This window comes from Oryctolagus cuniculus, chromosome 8 (genome assembly GCF_964237555.1).
Source record: "Oryctolagus cuniculus chromosome 8, mOryCun1.1, whole genome shotgun sequence".
Classification (NCBI taxonomy): Eukaryota; Metazoa; Chordata; class Mammalia; order Lagomorpha; family Leporidae; genus Oryctolagus; species Oryctolagus cuniculus.
In genome coordinates, this window is record NC_091439.1 from 12,835,613 (window position 1) to 12,855,688 (window position 20,076).

The 20,076-nt window shown below is 47.1% G+C and overlaps 1 protein-coding gene across 1 annotated transcript in view; it reads left to right on the forward strand.

Moving 5' to 3' along the window:
* The window catches only part of GATB (glutamyl-tRNA amidotransferase subunit B), an 88,425-nt gene that overhangs the window by 28,903 nt on the left and 39,446 nt on the right, over positions 1-20,076 (forward strand). The window contains exons 3-5 of the mRNA XM_002716908.5: positions 14,165-14,278; positions 17,726-17,921; positions 18,362-18,484. Of these exons, the coding sequence (XP_002716954.1) occupies positions 14,165-14,278; positions 17,726-17,921; positions 18,362-18,484 (433 nt within the window). The remainder of the gene's footprint in view (positions 1-14,164; positions 14,279-17,725; positions 17,922-18,361; positions 18,485-20,076) is intronic.

Here is a 20,076-nt window from a genome sequence, read left to right on the forward strand (position 1 = left end):
CTCCACTGCAGCATCTTGGAGAGTTTTTCTCCTTTGCTCTTCTAAAAATCTTGGCATAGTGGGGAAGTCATTCTGCGATTGGCATCCCAGAGATGACAAGTGTAGGCTTGGTGATTCTGGCATAGTTAGGTAGCCAGGCTGCTCTCCTCTAAAGAGCATTCTGTCCCTCATGGCTGAGGGCTCTTGCAAGCGAGCCTTTGTGTTTGCACCTATGGGTGCATCTTTATAAAAAGGACGGGGGCTGAGGCAGGGAGAACAGGTGAGAATCAAAATACATCGGTACTCTCAGGAGCCTTACAATATTCCATCCCAAATTGTGATGTATGAATCTCCTTTCACAAGTGTGGAAGCAAAATGCATAATCAATCAGGGGTCTTTGTCATGCTCTGCAGCTTTCTCAGGAGATGCAGACAGCAGTAATATGTGATTGTCAAGAGGGTTTTGAATTTGCAGTGATATTTGCCAACTCACAGGCCACCCCTGTGAGCAAGGTCAGGGGCTCCAACCCCAAGTGATAGGAGGAGGGCCTTACTGATTTACTGAAGGACGCAGGGAGGTCAGGAGCCTGGATGAAAATAGACGTGAGAATTGCCTAGTCCCTATTCTTAGCATAAAGCTGCAGGCTGTGTTCTCTTCTGCAGTATTTGCTAATTGTGGATTTCCAGCAAAATGTAACAGGGAATTTTTCCTTTAAAGCTTTTTGTAAGCATTTAAGATGCTGGTAGTCACTCGTAACCTTTTGCTTCTCACAGTCAGCTAGCTAGCTTTTTACCTTATTTCTTATTCTTTTCCATTTTTACATCTATGCAGAGAAGTTATAAGAAAGCACTTCATAAACTCTCAAGTGGCACTTACATTTTGTGTTACTAACTTTGCATCATTAAAATATAAACACAGGAGTGATTGTTTGGCACAGTGGTTAAATTGCTGCTTGGGACACCCGCATCCCATATCAGAGTGCTTGGTTTCAGTTCTGATTACTCCACTTCTGATCCAGCTTCCCACTATTGTGCACCCTGGGAGGTGGCAGAAGGTGGCTCGAGTACTTGGGTCCCTGCCACCGTTGTGGGACACTGGGATTGAATTCCAGGCTCCTGGCTCCTTGGCTTTGGCCTGGCCGAGTCCTGGCTGCTGCATTCATTTGGGAAGTAAACCAGCAGGTGGAAGATTTTTCTGTCTCTGTGCTTGTACTTCTCTGCCTTTCAAATAAAATTAAAATAAGTAAATAAAAGCTTTAAAAAAATAAAATACAGAGTAAACACAGATACTTACATTTCGTAGTGGTCAGTAGTGTTGTGCAGTGAAATAACTTAAGGTGGCCTGTATTCACAGTAGCATGAGTAACAATGTGATGTTTCCGGTCACAGAAGCACAAGTTGAGAATGCTCATGGAATTTATGTAATGAGGCAACAGAATAGAAGCACTACTGGGAAATAAGATACACAGATACACATACAAGTTTAGGGGAAGTTAAAAGTATTTCAACTAGAAAGGATATAATTGGGAAAAGTTATATTCCTACCAGGTGAAAGAATAAGTCTTCCTTTCATATTCTTTTTTTTAAGATTTATTTATTTATTTGAAAGAATTACATAGAGAGAGAAGGAGAGGCAGAGAGAGAGAGAGAGAGAGAGAGAGAGAGGTCTTCCATGTGATGGTTCACTCCTCAATCTCCCCAATTGGCCGCAACGGCCAGAGCTGCGCTGATCTGAAGCCAGGAGCCAGGAGCTTCTTCTGGGTCTCCCATGCGGGTGCAGGGGCCCAAGGACTTGAGCCGTCTTCCACTGCTTTCCCAGGCCACAGCAGGGAGCTGGATGGGAAGTGGAGCAGCCAGGTCTTGAACCAGCATCCATATGGGATGCCTGGCGCTTCAGGTCAGGGCTTTAACCCACTGCACCACAGCACCGGCCCCAGCCTTTCATATTCTTGAAATATATATTTATACATATATATATGATATAGTATCTATGTGTGGGATTTATATACTTCTATAGGATATTGTAGGGTTCCCTGTTAACAGAGTTTTCATGTTACTAAGAGGTTTATACCAGACGTAATTGCTTATATAAGGGTCTCAGTATGTCCCTTCCTTGAATCCATGGCATAGGAAAGGCTAGATAGATTAGTATATAGAATATTTTCTTATGTACAACTGCTTTTTAGCACCCGTGAATGGAAGCCTCAGATCCACGTGTGGTCTCTGAGGTAACATCACTTTAAACAGCTTCTGCCTCCTCTAGGTGCTCTCTCCCCTCTCTTTGTAGTTGGTATATTCCTTGAGATTTGTGTGGGAGGGTTCTTACAGCTCATCATCCTCTCAGGTAGGAGAATTATCTACTCCTTCTTCCGGTGCATTTTTCATTCTGGAAACATTCAAATTTATGGAAAGGCTGAAAGAATAGGACAGTGGCTGTCCATCCTGCATCTGAATTGTAGCCCCCCTACCCCTCCACCCCTGCCCTGCCTTGGATGAGCCATTTGAGACTAAGTTGCAGAAATCACAGCACTTCATCTCTCACTACTGCAGCTTTTGTCTCCTAAGGAGAAAAATCATTCCCCTACACGATCACAGTGTAATTTTCACATGCAGGACATATATATATATATATATAACTGTTATCTAAGACACTGTTCATGTACAGATTTCCACAATTGCTTCAATATTATCCTTTTTTAATGATTTATTATTTATTTATTTGAAAGAGTTACAGAGAGGCAGAGAGAGAGGGGTGGGGGAGTCTCCCATCCACTGGTTCACTCCTCCAAAATGTCCACAGTGGCTGAAGCTGGGCTGATCGGAAGTCAGGAGCCCAGAGCTTCCTCCAGGTCTCCCATGGGGGTGCAGGGGCCCAAGGACTTGGGCCATCTTCCACTGCTTTCCTAGGCACATCAGCAGGGAGCTGGATCTGAAGTAGAACAGCTAGGACTTGAACGGTGGGTGCCAGCACTGCAGGTGGCAGCTTTACCTGCTACGCCACAGCGCTAACCCCTATCATTCTTTATTTTTTCTCCCAATCCAGGATCCAATGAAAGGCTACACATTGCATTTCATTGTGTCATGTTTCTTTAGTGTCATTTATTTTCCTTTCTCTACTTCTCCCTCCATTTCCTTCCCTTCCCCGCCCCCTTGACATTTTGAAATATCCATGCTAGTTATTTTTCTTATTACCTACTCTTAAGACAGACCTAATTAAGGAAGTAGGGAGTTTTTCCATGTGAAAGTTTGGCCTTTTTTCCCCCCATCATTTTAACCTCCATAATTTCATGGTTTACCAGAAAGCCTCTAACAGGGAGCTGTATTCCTATTGGATGCATGAAATTAAAGATAGCTTTTTTTATTTCTAAAAATCTGTGTCCTGATAGACTTCTTCGAAAGACTCACTTCTCAGGACATTTGTGAGAGTGGTGCACATGCAGGTGCACTTTTGATAAAATGGCCTGTGTCTCTAGGAATTTGCTTTTGCTAATCCCAGGCTTTGTTCCACCAAATCCAGTACCCATGTGAGCAAGGAACACCTAGCTGCATGTCTTAGGGTTTGCTTGGTTTCTCAGCAACAGATCTTTTGACTTAATACTAATCTTTATGTAAAGAAAGTAGATCTCATTCTGGATCATTAGAGCCTTTTCAGTTTCTTATACTGACGCTATACTATAGTGATCACTGTTGAGTTTCGGAGATCTGAAGTAGTCTGTCGGTCTGTGAATCTGCCGGGGTAGAGTGTCATGAGTAGATTTTGCAACAGATCAGAAAGGTCCTGGCAGTTTCCGTATGGGGGAATATCTGAAACTGGATGGGTTTACATGTTTTAGCCTTGTTAACATTAATGTACTATTTTTAAAAGTTACAAACAAAGGAAAGAAAAATACCAAGTTGAGGAAGGGGATATTTTTCTTTATTAAAGATCCTGACTCCATTGCAATGTTTTATTCAAAAAGAACACTGGAATTTTTTTTAATGTTGTTTTTCTTTTTCGATTCCTATGTCTACTGTGTCTTCATATATCTCTCTCCACTGACTTGCATTGAATTTCAAAAGTAGCAACTACCTCCCAAGACTAGAAGTCACTAATATGGCAGGCCATGGTGAGACGGGGATACCAGCTGGCTGAATTAACTGTAATTATTTGTAATTTTTCAGCTTCTTAGAAGCTAGTTCCTTTCACTTGAGAATGGGAGCTTTTTTCCAGCCACATGTAGGCATGCAATATTATCCAGGAAATTTTTGCATTTCTGTAAAACAAAATAAAGTAGTATAAGCTTCCTGAGTCATTGAGAAATATGGTCTGCGTTCCACTGGAGATAACGCAGTAATTATCACAAAAGGTGTTGGTTATCATTTAAGGGGGAAATATTATGTTAACACACTACATAATTTCAGCATCTGTTGTGCCTTATTTTGGATCATAAATCCAGACTAATTGATCTGTTGGGCTGTTTAGACCTTTTCTCATTAGATTCCCTTGCCACCTAGAAGAGTTTGCATATGAAAGATTGAATGAAGATGGTGGAGACTGACACTTTGCATTTAGTAACATTTCCTGGGGCTTGCATTGTGACAAACCAGCTTAAACATTTGCCTGGGAGATCACCATCCCTTATGGGCACCTAGTTTGATTCCTGGCTGCCCCACTTCCAATCCAGCTTTCTGCTAATGCGACTAGGAAAGCAGTGGAGGATTGCGCAAGTGCTTGGGCCCCTGTACCCACATGGAAGACCCAGAAGAAGCTCCAGGCTCCTGGCTTTGGCCTGGCCAAACCCCAGCTGTTGTGGCCATTTGGGGCGTGAACCAGCAGATTGAAGATCTGATCTCTCTCTCCCTCTCTGTAACTCTGCCTTTCAAGTAAATGAAAACAAATCTTAAAAAAATAAATAAATAAAATGATATTTCCATTCTGAAACTAGTATGACTATATATCTGCCCTAACTTACAGAAGGATCCTACAGAATAACTACTCTTTCCTTAACAGGTAAGGAAACTGAGACCTGGAGAGTTAGGTGATTTGCAAAAGGTCATACAGTTAGTAAGATGGTGGGAGTGAGAGATTCAGATTCAGGTCTTTCTTTCTTTTTTTTTTTTTTTTTTTTTTAAGATTCATTTTATTCATTTGAAAGAGTTACAGAGAGAAACAGAGAGAGAAAGGTCTTCCATTCATCAATTCACTCCCTAAATGGCCACAACTTCCAGAGCTGAGCTAATCTGAAGGAGCTTCTTTCGGGTCTCCCAAGTGGGTGCAGGGGCCCAAGCACTTGGGCCATTCTCCACTGCTTTCCCAGGCATAGTAGCAGAGCACTGGATTGGAAGTGGAGCAGCCAGGAATGAAACCAGTGGCCCTATGGGATGCTGGTGCTGTAGCCCAGAGCTTTAACTCACTTCACCATAGCACTGGCCCCTCAGGTCTTTCTTAAATTTGCCCCAGCTCATCAATTAGTAAAAATCTCCCTAGAGATCAGCTTAATGGCCAATGAGTAATCTCAGATTATTAATTGTTAGGAATGTTGTGGGAAACAGGAGTGGAGACCAGTTAACCTGCATACCCAGTCTTATTTTTTACTGGTTGCCAGCCAGTCTCTAACTTTCCTGTCTGGCATGGTTAACTGGCCAAGTGTGAGATTCCACACAGGCACATTGAAGTTGTTGAACCGTTGGCCTCCAACCCCAAAGTGAAACCCCCCAAATCCTGGCGTTGTCCTGTGAGTCCTCTTTATAATAAGCTTTGGATAGAGGCAGTTCTAGTGCTCACTCTTTGCTGCAATCCCAGAAGTAAGTCTCAGATCTTAGTATTGCTGTGGCCCATGGAAAAGCAGGAGGGCTTGCTCACATGCCAAAAGTCAGCCTGGAATGGGCTGCTTTATCTGGCCTTATCTGGGAGTGACTGTGGGCACAGAATATGCCAGCTTGGCAGAGGTAGGAGGAGAATTGAAACCTAGATGAGAAAAAAAATGGGCTTCTGACACTGGAGCAGGGAAGTGTTCTTGCCTTTGACTCTGAGGACTCCTGGGGAGTGGAACTGTACGAGAGGGCTGGGAATAGAGAGGAGTGGGCAGAGCTAAAGGGTGCTGAGGCTGCCAGGCCCACCTCTCTGCCTGGGACCTGGAGCTGCTACCCATGTGATGGATATTTGATTCTTTTCCTTTGTGAAAGAAGTGTGGCATTCGCTTTTCCCTTTGCCCTAGGCAATGCCCACATGTATGTTTAAGGAACATACATAGTTATATGTGTATGTCTTGATGAATATTTTATATCTACATAAAACTAGTCCTTTGGATGGACAAATTCCATGTAAAAATTATCTGAACTAACCGGCCGGTTTCAGCAAGCTTGATCATTACAGCACAAGAGGTGTTGTAATTGTTGTGGATGATGATAAAAAGGGCTCAATGGTGAGAAGAGGTGTGGAGGTGAAGAAATGGGGGAACAATTTTCTCTACCATAATGAAAATTTATCTGCATGGTACATTTTGCTTTGAATACGAATCAGAGGGAGTTCATGCTTTGAGACAAATTTACGGTTAGCAGTAATATAAAGGACCATTTTAATGCCTTAATTTTACTTAATAAATCTTAATTACTTTCTCTCCATAAATTAAGGCATTTACCATGCTATATCCTAATCATCCGATTTGTCATATATAGCATCCATTTCACAGAGTAATTGCCACTTGGGCTTTTCAGAAAACATGACCTTATAGTCTTTGTTTTAATGTTCCAGAGGAATTGCCAACTGGATTTTCAGTGACGACACTAGTCTTGGCCTGTTGCCGCCACATTTTGTCAGGAGAAACTGATCCTCACTGCCCCAACTTTCAGTATTGCAGCATCATGGGCTCCCCAGCTGAGGGCAAAGTGGGAAGAGGAGAGAAACGGTGTGAACTTGGGACTGGAAATACAGTTTTCTTCCTTTGAAGTACTTCCCAGACTCCCCAGGGTAGGTCCCAGAGGCAGCTTCCGTGAATAGATTTATTTGTAATTAGTAGAATTTCATATAAAAGCGCTAAAATCCCAAAGAATATTTTCTTATGTAGGTTATATAATCTTTTTTCTGTTAATTTGCTTAGCAAATTGTTTCCTAGTACTTCATGTAGATGAGTTCACTGCAACCCAGGTTAAGTTATCACAAATGTTCCTTACAAATTAGTAGCATTTCATAATTCTTGGCTTTCAGTGTGTGAAAAAGGAGTCCATGAATGTTTAGGCTTGTGTTGGTTGGAACAGATTTGAGAGGATTTTGTTTTATGGATTAGGGCAGGCATTTGGCCTAGTGGTTAAGATGCCTGTGCCCATATCAGAGTACCTGGATTGGATACCTGCCTCTGGATCCTGACTCCAGCTTCTTGCTAATGCACACCGTGGACTGCAGTGGGGATGGATCAAATAATTGGGGTCCTCCACCCACATGGGAGACTGGGCTTTAGCCCCTGGCTGTTGTGGGCATTTAAGGGAATGAATCAGCAGATGGGAACTCTCTCCATCTCTCTCCCTCTATGTGTCTCTCTCTTTCCTCCTGTTTCCCCCACCCCCCACCAAATTTTAAAAAAAAAATCACAGAAAAGTATGTGCCGTGCTGGTCGTGGCCCATGTGTTCTCAGATCCTGCATCCCCGTTCCTCACAGCAGGAGAACTGCTGCAGCTGTGGATCCCAGAACCAGGTCAGCTGCCTTCTGGCTGGACTAGGCCAACAGAAGGCTCTGGTGAAAGACAGGAAGTAGAGGAAAAGATATTTTTTCTTCCCTCTCTGTCTCCGGCAGCCCCATGCCCTGGCTGTGGTGACATTGCCTCTCCTTGTCCCTCCAGCCCTGGGATGGGCGTGGCTCCCTGCTGTTGAGAACATCCCCGCATGCCTCCCTCTGGCGTCTCAGCCCCTCTCTTGTGTGTAATGAAGACTGCCTACTCCGTTTGTCCTGGCTTCCTTGCTAAGAGTTGTTCCTTTTTGCCTGATTGGTCCGTTCTGTGGAACGATTTTGCTTTTATTTCACAGCTTCTAGTCTTTGGTTGTTGATAAAGGAAATGTTAAATTGCTCATTACCTCCGTTCATGCTTGGTCACCTAGCATTGTGTTGCCTAAGTGATGGGGCATAGAAGGACAAGCCCAGTGACAGTTGCCCTGGAGGGGGTGGGGGATGGAGTGGGCTCAGTCTGTGTTCCCTGAGAGCCGAGAGGAAGGAGCACCTAGACTGCAGTAGTGGTGGGAGAGCTCACAAAAGAAGTGACATCTGGGATCTTGCCAGATGCTGAGATCTTAGTCCGGCACACCAGGAAGCAGGGTGTCCCGCCAGAAGCGGCACTTGGTACACCAGCGTGTCTCACGCTCGGCTGCATGAGAGGCTTGCGTTAGCGGTGGTGGTGGGAGAGGAAGCTGGGAGCAGAGGCAGAGGCTTGATCACAGTGGCCGCTGCAGTCTGTGCCAAGCAGCTGGATTTTATCCTTTTGGTGAAGAAGGATTTTAAACACAGGAATTACCTGCAAATTTATCCTTTAGAAAGGTCACTCGTGAAGGGGCGTGGGAAAGAGACTAGAGGGCTGGAGGAAGGGGTCCAGAAACTGGCCACGTGGTTCGATATAGAAGTCATGATTAGAGCGAAGGATTGTTTGAACACACCCGACTGCGGAGGAGGGGCAAGGCAAGGTCTACTAAGAAAGAATGTGTAGAACTTGGTGGGTTTCAGATGTGTTGGGAGTTGCCATTAGATCGTCTGTAAGACCAGGGAATATTTGCTTGGTTAGGCTAAATTTTAAAACTAGAAGACTGGTCTTCCAATTGGGGTCAAGCTGTCTTCGTGCAGGTCCTATAGGTCTCTCTGAGTTGTTCATGCTGCGTTGCATGATGCGTGTATTTTAGATTCCAAACTAATTATGGTTGCAGCACTACCCAGGTTTTACAAATAAGCCAAACGAGCCTTCTCTTTATAAACTGCTCACTCCTCCCCGCACCCATTACCCTAATATCCTTTTCCTGGCCATGCTCTGCCCAAGCTCTCTCATGAGATTTGCTGGCTGTCCACTGCATAATTATCCCTTCTCCTGCCTCTGTCTATCACGCCTTTCTTATGAGTAAGTTAAAGAAGCTATTTGATAAATCATTTTATAGGTGCTTGTGTTAGTCTCAGAAATCTAGCAACAGAACCTCCTCTGCTGGTCGAGAAAATGATCAGCCCTGCTTACCAAGCCCTGCGCACAGCAGAGACGGTGCAGAGTGTTCCACCAAGTCCAGAGAACACAGAGCTTGCCCTCTGGGAGCTCAGCACCTGGAAGCTGACCTATGGAAACAGGACCTGGCAAGAAAAACCTCAGACCCAGTATCTGCCTTAAACAGACTGCAGTGGGGTTTGGTTTAAGGCACGGCTCTGGAGTTGTCACCAGGTGTTACTATTCTTGATAACAAACTCACTTTGTTCTTTGATGGTGACGGGGAGCCTGGGTTCTGGGTCCTGGGTCCAACTTCCTGTCTGTGCCACTTACTGTATGAGATGGTCTTCAGAGCATTTGTGGAAAATGCGTATTATTTAAAAAAAAAAAAACCATGGATTTCCAAATGTATTTGCACCAAAATAAGCTTATTTTTTAATTCCATTTTCCACAAATTGTCTAAAGGCTCTGCGTATATGTCATCTTGGCCAAACTGCTTAGCCCCTGCTTCCCTTCGTTATCTGGAAATGAGGACCATGCCAGCAGCTACCCTAGGGTCACAGAGAAGGTTAAGTATACATGTATGTGGTGTGCACAGCACACGTCCTGACAGGATACCAGCGCACCACCGTAACTCACTGTTGATCACAACTGAAGCCAGAGAGATGTCTCCACCAGCTCATTGGGAATGCGTGCCTTATGAGTGCCGAGAACCTAGCCTTCCTTCCACCTGACAGCAATTCCGGTCAGCCCTGAGGTCCTTCGTAGTCACTTACGTTAATCACAAAGAAAACTCTGGAGCCTGCCTCCTTCAGGACAAATCAGTCTTTTGAGTTTTCAGATTACCTCTGATCCCATCAGCCATAATTAATTGTCACTTGAGCACATTTTTAGACACAAATTTGAAGACCAGCAGGTCACAGGTAACAGCACCTTAGTGTAGACTGGGAGGTCACTGCCTCTCTGAGACCTTCTCCGAAGACCTGTCACCTCCCTCCTCACCTGAGTTCATCGTGGATTGAGTACTGAGTACTGCTGCTTTTCAGGCTCTTTATTAGACTCCAAGTATACAAAGGAACAGACAGTTCGTGTCCTCATGAAACTTACAGTCGTATGAAAATATATATAAGTAGATCCTTCTACTGTGATAAAAAGCATCTCAGTGAGAGGCTGGCTCTGTGGCATAGTAGGCTAAGCCTCCTACTGCAGTGCCACCATCCCATATGGGCACTGGTTCTAGTCCCGGCTGCTCCACTTCCGATCCAGCTCTCTTTTATTTTATTTTATTTATTTATTTTTTTCAGGACATGGGGTGGGGCAGGGCGGAAGAATGCACATATGGGGGTGGGAGGTTCCTGGCTAGCTGTGGGATCCCCAGGAACTCAGGAGGGTCTGAAAAGGTGGAGGGTGGAGAGTTTGGCAATAACACAGAAGAGGCGTCCTTAGGCGGTGGGGGCCCGATCTTGGCCAGCAAGACCTGGGCTGTGGAGCAGGCAGAGAGGAAATTAGAGGAGAAGAGGATAGGACAGGAGCGGAGGTCTCAGAAAGCCTGGACATAGGGACCTCTGACCATTTTCTCTCCCTGCAGCAGAAATTCTCAAGGTAATTAGGCCATGCCTGGGTGGAGTAGAAGATTAGGCATTTAGGTCCTGGGCCAGTCCCACTTTATTCAAGTTCTTTAGGAGGCAGGCCAGAGGGCATGTTGAGTCCCACCCTCAGGATTGGCCAGATCCCATGGTCTCCCCAGTAGCCCGGATCTACTGAAATTCGGTCAAGGCGTCCCCTTGTCCCGGACTTCAGCAGATGGATTAGAGGTCAGTCCACGGGGCCAAGCCAGCGGTGGGATGTCTCCAACAGCCACTGGGAGGCTAAACAGCAGAGAGAACAGAGGCCACGTGCGCACGATTTGGAGGTCTCTGTCCGGACGGAGAGCTAGCCAGAGATCGCAGAGACTGGGCCAACCCAGAGGAGGGAGGGAGAGCAAGGGAGGAGTTGGTCAAGCATGGTCCGTAGTCAACCTGGGGCACCAGACAGGTTCAAGAAGCAAGGGGGCCTCAAACTCAGAAAGGGCAGGCTCGCAACCTCAGCTCCCGGGTTTTGGCACCATCTGTAAGGTGTCCGGTGCGTAACAAATCTTCCCAGGCAGACGAATCAATTCATTCACAGGCTTTTATTGGGGTTCCGCTCCCGGGCGAGGTTCCCCGGTCCCAAAAGAGCGGGGGCCAGGGAAGTCGCCCAGCTCTCTGCTTATGGCCTGGGAAAGTAGTAGAAGATACCCAAGTGCTTGGGCCCCTGCACCTGTGTGGGAGACCCCAAGGAAGCCTCTGGCTCCTGGCTTTGGATCGTCCCAGCTTCGGCTGTTGGGGCCATTTGAGGAGTGCACCTGTGGCTGGAAGACCTTTCTCTCTGTCCCTCCTCTCTCTCTCTCTGTAACTCTGCCTCTCAAATAAATAAAAATATTTTTTTTATTTTTATAAAGCATCTCAATGGAACTGCATGGAAGTACACAGGATAATCCAAAAGGCTTCAGCAAGGTGGTGACATGCCAATTAGATTGTAAAGGGAATAAGTATAGGGAGAGTCAGATCAGATTGACCGCTGGTGGGTGGGCGGGGCTGTGGCTAGAGATGAAATTGAAGACATAGACAGGAGGGCAGTGATGACAACCCAGGCCTTTGCCTTTGGGGCATTGGGGGGGGGGGGGCTGAGGGACTTTAGACCACAGAATGCTACAAGATTGCATCTTTAGCTGAATCACCTGATATGGAAGACAAACCGGAAAAGGACACCTGAGATGCTGGCCAAGTTGATGTCACAATTGCAGAGTCACTGAGGGCAGGGACAGAGTCCGCTTTATCACTGTACTCCTATTGTGTAAAACATTATGAAGCCTGGAGAAATTTTTTTGGAATGATGGCAGCCCGAGTTGGATTTTCCAGTTCTGCATCCTATCCTGAAAACATGCTGACCCGGACCTCCATCTGTCACAAGCAGCTTACCTAAGATCATCATAAATTCTTTTTTCTTGGCATTCTTTTAACTGGCACTCTGTTTACTAGCCCCTCTGTGCAACTGTACTGTGGTGGTGATTGATGCTTATAATTCTGACCCTGAAGTACTTCAAGCCTTCTAAATCATCAAAAAAAGATTAAAGTATATTCAATATCGCTGTGATGTTTGTGTGTTTTACTGCATTCTTATTCTTTGGAAATTGATGGTTTATCAAGTGCCTGTGTGCTTGTGTGCAAGCAAGCAGGCACAGTGAGAGCAGAGTCTGTGATCACCTGCAGTTCCTCACTCTCCCTCCCTCCCGGCGTCAGGCACAGGAGTTATTATGCATGCTCAAAAGCAAACGACGAAACCACCCGGCTTCTGCAGTTGCCTAGAAAGAAGGAGCAGGTTGGCCTTGAAGGGGTAGACAGGACTGAAACGAAAGAGACAGCAGTGGTTGGGAGAGCCTTGCCAGTGAGAAGGTGGAAGTGGTGCAGGCCAGGGCGCCCGGAGCCCACACCACAGCCGGCCGGCCCCAAGCTGCCAGGCTGCCAGCTTCACTGTGTGCGTGCCTTGACCCCAGTCACCAGGCTTGGATTTGGCCAGATCCCCCCCCCCCCCCCCGGCTATATTTGTATGCAGTAACAACCGTTCAGCAGAATGCCAAACATTCACAAGTGAAAACATCAATAATTAGAGCATCCCGTTCCCCACACACATCACTTCTTGAAAACCATTATTACTGCAGAGCTGACAATATTATTAGACCCAGAAGGAAGAACTCCAAATAGGAGCTGTGAGATGGCTCCGTTTCCCAGCCGGCATTCTGAAGACCAGGGGTGTCATGTTGCCACTTAGAGGGGCATTATTGTAGGTTTTCTTTGGGAGGCTTTATGTTGCAGTAAGTTGTCATGCCCCATACCCTCTGTCAAGTTTGCTTTTATTTTTAAGGTTTTTTTTAAAATGTATTTTAAAGTCAGATCTATCCGCTGGTCTACACCCCAGATGACTGCAATGGCCAGGGCTGGGTCAGGCCAAAGCCGGGAGCTTCTTCCAGGTCTCCCACATGGGTGCAGGGACCCAAGCACTTGGGCCATCCTCTGCTGCTTTCCCAGGTACATTAGCAGGGAGCTGGATCTGAAGTAGAACAGCCGGGACACGAGCTGGTGCCCATATGGGATGCTAGTGTTGCAGGTGGTGACTTTATCCTCTGCGCCACATTGCCAGCCCCTGTCACATTTGTTTTTAAAACCTGCGTATTTAATCACTCATCATCCCTGCCCAGAGAGCCTCTCTATGAGCCATTTGGCCCTGTTTGCCGCCTCTAGGCAGGGCACGGGTAGGCTCTCGAGCCAGTTCCACCATGTGCCAGCCTCAGGAACCTGGGCAAGGCTCTCAGTCTCTCTGGATCTTGGTCTGTCTGTATCTGAAATAGCCGAGCAAGACAGATTCGTCTTCCAAGATTGCGGCGAGGCCAGCAGCCCAGGGCAGTCAGCTGTGGAGGGGCAGGCGCTCAGAGCCCCTTTGCGGGAGTTGGCCAGGTGTGGGTGCTGCAAGCTAGGAGCCCGTTGTTGCCCTTTCCCAAGCCCTGTAGATTTCAGAATTTGTTCTTCCCGTATCACAGGGAAGCAGCTCCCCTCAGGCTCGGGGGGCCTGCCTGAGCCTTGCCGTTTCAGACCTCCCCAGGGCTGTTTGTGGCTCCTGTTCTTGGAAACCCGTGCCTCCCAGCAAGTATTCTCGCTGCTCTTGGTTCTGTCTGTGAGGGGGAGCTTAGACTTGTTCCACAAGAAGGCCACTCTGCACAGAATTTCTGGTGCTCTTCTGTTAACGTTGATGCCAGGCATTGGGGGAAAAGGTCCCCAGTGGGGCCTGCTGTTGCGTGCATTTTCCTGATTCACAGAGTGTGCTGAGGAAGTGCAGCCGCCCACCCGAGAAGCCCGGGTGATGCCCACTGAAGGGCCCAGCGGAAGCCTTGGAGTAGCTGTCGGGGTGGGGGAAGCAGTGGTTCAGCCCGTGATTCTGAGAGGCACCGTGTGTCGTGTCCACAGGTTCTCAACAGGCGCTGTGTGGAGGCAGCGGTGATGACAGGCCTGGCTCTGAACTGCCACATCAACCAGAAGTCCCTGTTTGACAGGAAGCACTACTTCTACGCAGACCTCCCTGTGAGTACTTAGGCCTTGTGCCGCAGCCCTCTGGGAGCGCTCAGTGCTGGGCCAGCCCTGCCGTGGGGGCCCTGCAGTGAGACCGAGGCCCGGCCTTGCTTGCGGTCACCGCTGTGTCCCCTCCTCCCCCTGCGGCGGGAAGCACTGGCTGGCCCTGCCGAAGGCAGGTGCCCCCTGATGCTTGTGAGATTGGATGCAGTTGTCCTGATTGCTGACTCCTTGCTTAGCCTCATGCTTCTGGTGGCTCGCTCTTAATTGAACGGGGACCAGGAGGAGCCAGCCTTCTCTGGCTCAGCCCAACCGTGGCGTTTGTTGCTAATTGCCTGTTAGGACAAAAGCGAACTCTGGCTGATGCGACGACAAATGCACACTGTAGCTCTGCGGATGCAGTGAGAGCACCTCTCTTTTAAGTTGAAGTTTCCAATAATAGGGCTGTCTCCTTTGGAGACATTGCTGTCATCTCACAAGGAGCGAGTAAGTGGACAGTAGTAAGCAGAAACATGAACCAGAAACCTGAACTAACAACGGTAATTGGCTGAGCAGGAAACTCAGTATGTACCTACTTTTTTTTTCTTAAAATTAGAAAGTTTTTTTTTTCTTTTAAGCTCAAGAGAGCCAGTTTTTCATAATATTAAGCTGAAACAAATTTAAAATGGTGAATGGGTTTCCCCAAGTAGTAGTTCATTTGATCTGAGCCTGTAATAGCAAATGTGACTCTCCCTTAGGTTTAGAAAAGCAATAGGGACAATGTGGCTCCACCTCCTGCTGCTTGCACTGAAGGTTGGGGTGAGCTGTTAGTGGATGAGAGCAGGCCTGAAATAAGAGAGAGGAGCAGGACCTGGGTACTCCCCATGGCTGCTGCTTTTCCCCTTGGGCCCCCAGCCCTTCAGCAAATTCTGCTTGGTGGTGGTGGAGAGCACTCAGCTGCCTTGCTTCCTCTTTTAAGAGTTGATTTACAATGGGGGGGTCTCATTAATCTGTGACTAAAACGAGATGGTTTGGTTAGCCGTGGCTGTCTGTCCTTGCTGGTCCAGAGAGTATAGAAAATCCAGAGCTGGTGTTGCCAAGAGGTGCATAGCACATTCTCATGTTGAAAGAGCATCCATGGTTTCAGATCAAACTGGGCCTCCTGGCAACCCTCCCTCAGAGTTCAGTTGTACACATCGAGACTGCCTGTCTCTGCCTAGAAGTCTGCTTCCCATGGGATTCTCAAAGGGCAGGCCCCTGGGAACTTGTTAGAAATAACAAAACCCCAGGCCCCACTCCAGACCTACTGAATCAGAAACGCATGAGTCAGGACCAAGCAATTGTGTGTGCATGTATATGTAAGTGTGTTTTAATGTTTATTTACATATTTTCATCTTGAAAGGTGGTGGGGTGGGGGATAGGGCCGGATATCTTCCATTCACTGGTTTACTCTCCAAATACCCACAATAGCCAGGACTGGGCCAGTTTGAAGCCAAGAGCCCTGAACTCCATCTGGGTCTCTCACACTGGTGCAGGGGCCTAAACACTCAGGCCATCACCCGCTACTTCCCAAAATGCATTAGCAGGAAGTTGTGTTGGAAGTAGAGGAACTGGGATTCGAACAGGCACTCTGATGTGGGAATGTGGGATGTGGGCGTCCCTAGCAGTGGCTTAACCTGCTGTGCCACAGTGCTTGCCCCAGCAGTCTGTGTTCTGACAAGTCTACTGTGCTTCAGTGCAGTTAAAGTTAAAAACTGATGGCTAGCCCAGTGGCTGGCAGCACAGCCTCTGGAGCCAGGCTGAGTTCACATGCAGACACTGAGACTTACTAGCTCTGTGACTTGGGCAAGGCCCTGAGCCCCCTCTGTGCCTTGTACCTCTTCAGAGGGTTGTCACAGCCTTCAATGAGTATAATGTACAAACAGTGTCCAGGACTTAGCAAGTGCCGTAAATGCTTTGAGCCATTATTCTCTATTGTTCTTCTCCAGTTCTTCCAGTTGACCTGCTATCGCTTTAGCGTGTGTTGATGCATGTGTGCATTTCATAGTTCTTCCTTTCCACTTAGAAAAAAGTGAGGGAGTCTTTGCAGCATCCCTCAGTGTTTTCATACTCCATGCTTTCCATTAGCCGAGTATGAGTGTCGCAGCATGTTCTGACTAAGTGTGGGGAGCAACTCGGACTAGACTAAGTTACTGGAATTAAGACTTATTCTATGCATCTGCTCTCCCACAATATGGCGCTGGGAGAGGAGGAAACAGCTTCTACACAGCTGCCTCCAGTTCAACCAACAAACAGCAGGACCTGCTCCTGATTGGAGGAGAGCAGCGTACTCGGCGTGTGGGTAGCAGAGTTGGGATTGGTGGAAGAGGACTATAAAGGAGGAGAGAGACAACATGCACCAGGAACACCTGAGGAACATCTGAGCAGCCCCCGAGAGAGCCGGCCGGCGGTGTGCCGCTCCCCCGCGGAAGTGGGGAAAGTGGCAGGGGGAACCGCCCTTCCACGGAGGTGGAAGGGACGGTAGCCAACCCGGGAAGAACCAGCAGCAAACCCGGGAAGGGCCGAGCAGACAAAAGAACAGTGCAGGGTCTAGTGTCGTTCCTCCACGAAGAGGGGGAGCGACACTAAGAGCCAGGCAGGTTGGGTCAAGGAGGGCAGCTGGCCCGACTGGTTAGCTGAAAGAGCAGAAAGAAAACAGGCTTCAACGCACTAGCAACTGCCGTTGGCCCTGTTGAGAGTAGAAGGCAAAGTGCTTGGCCAGCATTTCTTAGTAAGGCAGGTCTGTGAAGAGATGTAATGAGATGCAGAGTTTAGGCTAATGAACTAAAGGGAAACAATAAATTCTTTTCTTAGGGGCCCTTGACAAGGATATTATTGTTATTCCCTAGAATGGCACTTGGGTAAGGAAGGTAGGATTCGTGGTGCCACTGGGGATGGTGAGTGTTAGAGAGGCTAAGAGGGTGATGGGGAAGTCAGAAGAAGCCACGCTAAATCATGATGGCAGTGCATGATCCCAAATTTCTTCTCCTTTTGCTTTCTCTCCTCTTCTTTTTTATTGTTTTTGTTGTAAGTAAGCCTGTAGCTGCAGGACATTAAAAGGAACAGTGGGGGTGGATGTTTTTGGCCTAGCAGTTAAAAAACCCACATCTCCTGTGGGAAGAGTGCCTGGATTCAGTGCCCGGCTCTAGCTCCAGACTCTTAACTTCCTGCTAATGCAGACCCTGGAGGTAGTGATAATGGCTCAAGCAATTGATTGGATCTCTGCCACCCATATGGGAGAGCTGGATTGCATTCCTGGCTCCTAGGGTCAGCTCTGGCCAAGGGTACCTTCAGGCATCTGGAGAGTGAACCAGTAGATGGGAGTCTGCCTTTCTGTCTCTCAAATAAAAAAATAAAATATTTTTATAAAGAAGGAATAGCAAACTGAATCTTAGCTTATACATATGGACTAGTGACCATGTAAGCCATGTTTGTGTGCAGGCAGGCTACCAAATCACCCAGCAGAGGCTCCCGATCGCTGTGAATGGGAACTTGGCATACAGCATCTGTGTGGGGAAGCAGCAGCGTGAGATCACCAAGACGGTGAGGGTCAAGCAGATCCAGCTGGAGCAAGACAGTGGCAAAAGCCTCCACGATGACCTGCGGTCGCAGACGCTCGTTGATCTGAATAGGGCTGGTAGGCGTGGAGTTTCCATTCCTTCTCATTCCAGCCACCTTAGTTCTTGGGTTGTAGGTACCCCTGTACCCTTCTGGAGTTTTCCCAAATGGAAGAGGCAGGCCCAGGAACCTGACAGATGGAGGCCAAACGATCAGCATTGGTGTTGGCGTAGCTGATTAGAGAGCACTGCTTGAACTGTGACTACTACGGACCTTGCTAGTAATTCACCACTAGGATTAGTCAGACTTGCCCACCTAGTCGCCACCCCAGCAGCAAGCCATCATAAGCAGACATAAAAAGAAATGAACCAAAGCTATGAATCGAAAAGTGGGAGGGGAGGAGGGAAAGAATCAGAGGCTGGAACTGCTGTGAGAGGCCTTCCACGAGATGTGAACCTCCTTGGGCTGCTGAAGACGCTGGGGCGCCGCAGCCAAGCTGACCCTGGCTGTCTTCCGTAGGAGTGGGCCTTCTGGAGGTGGTCCTGGAGCCTGACCTGTCCTGCGGAGAGGAGGCTGCGACTGTGGTCAGGGAGCTGCAGCTGATCCTTCAAGCCCTGGGGACCAGCCAGGCCAACATGGCAGGTAGAGGCCCCTGCAGCCGCGTCCCCCATCTCCACCCTCCCTTACTGCTTCCCGGGTCTCTGCTGACTCCTGCTTCGATCTCTGCCGTCCGTGACATTGATGTTATTTACATCTTTTTATTTTTATTTATTTATTTTTTTTGCCTTTCACACCCCTATGTTTTTTGTGTCCTTCAGGTTTTCCTTGGGTTATTTTCTGAGCCCTAAATAAAAAATAACAAACAGCAGCAGTGCACCGACATTTTGAGCTCAAGAATGTGTGCAGAAGCAGCACAGGACTAGATCTTTCTCCGGCTTCTGCACCAGAGCCATGAGGATTAATGAAATAACATAGCTCGACAGTTTGATTTTCCCTGAGAGAAGACACCGTGTTTATTAAGAGTAATTCTCGGTTTGTGAGTTCTCCTTTGAGTATGTTTTCCCCACTCCTTTTGTAGGATTTTGTCCGTGTGCAGCTGAAGCCAAATTATGTTGATTATAACCCAGAATAATGCTTAATTTTAACCTGAGCTAAAATCCTAACTTCAATAGAAATATAGTGGGAAACTAAAATAAACAAAAGAAACACATGCACTCTTGGGACCAAGAAAATGGTACACTTTAAATTTTCAGTGTTTGCAGATTAGATATGAACATCAGGAGTTTGAGTCAAGTTCAGTTTCCTCGTGCCTCTATTCCCTTAGCCCTTGTGTCATGCTGGCTTATCTTCCCTTAACTGCCCGGAGACTAGTCTCAACTAAGGTTTTCCCTGCTTTCTCTTCTTAGGGGCTTTTTAAATTTTTTTAAAATTATGTATTTGAAAGGAAGAGTGTCAGAGGGAAAGACAGAGAGAGATCGATCTTCCATTTGCTGATTCTCTCCCCAAATGGCCACAATAGCCCAAGCTGGGTTCGACTGAAACCAGGAATCAGAAACTCCATCCTGGTCTCCCACATAGATGGCACGGGCCCAAGTACTTGGCCATTATCCACTGCCTTCCTAGATACATTAGCAGGAAATAGGATGCAAAGTAGAGTAACTCAGACTGGAACCAGCACTCTAATATGGGATGCAGGGATTGCAAGGAGTGGCCTAACTGCTGCGCCACAACATCAGCCCCTCTCAGGAGCTTTTTAAGGGCTTCTGCCACCTTCAGGGCACCTCTTGAGAGCAGAGAGATTCTGAATCTAGAGTTGTATTTTTCCTTAGCACACAGCGCAGTGATCAGTGAGTGCCCACGGGGGAAGTTGTTCATCCCTCTGCCAGTCCGTAATACCATTTACCAACATTTTACCTTGTACATTTGCATGTTTACAAGGGGACTTCTGAATTTGTACTGCTACTTTTGTCACATCAGACATATTACAAGCAGCAAATTATAACGTCAAAGCCCTTGTACAAGTTGAATCAAGACAGAACTTGCTTATTTGCTATCTTCTGTAGGGTAAAAACTGGAAAAACACAGCCACTTGAGTTTGAGTGGCATAAAGGTTAGCCGCCTACAATTCACTTTATAGAAATGAGGCTTCTCAAATGAGAGTTCTTTTTAGATTTATCACTCATTCTGCTCTTTTACCCACAGAACATAAATGAAATGTGGGCAGATTGGCTGGT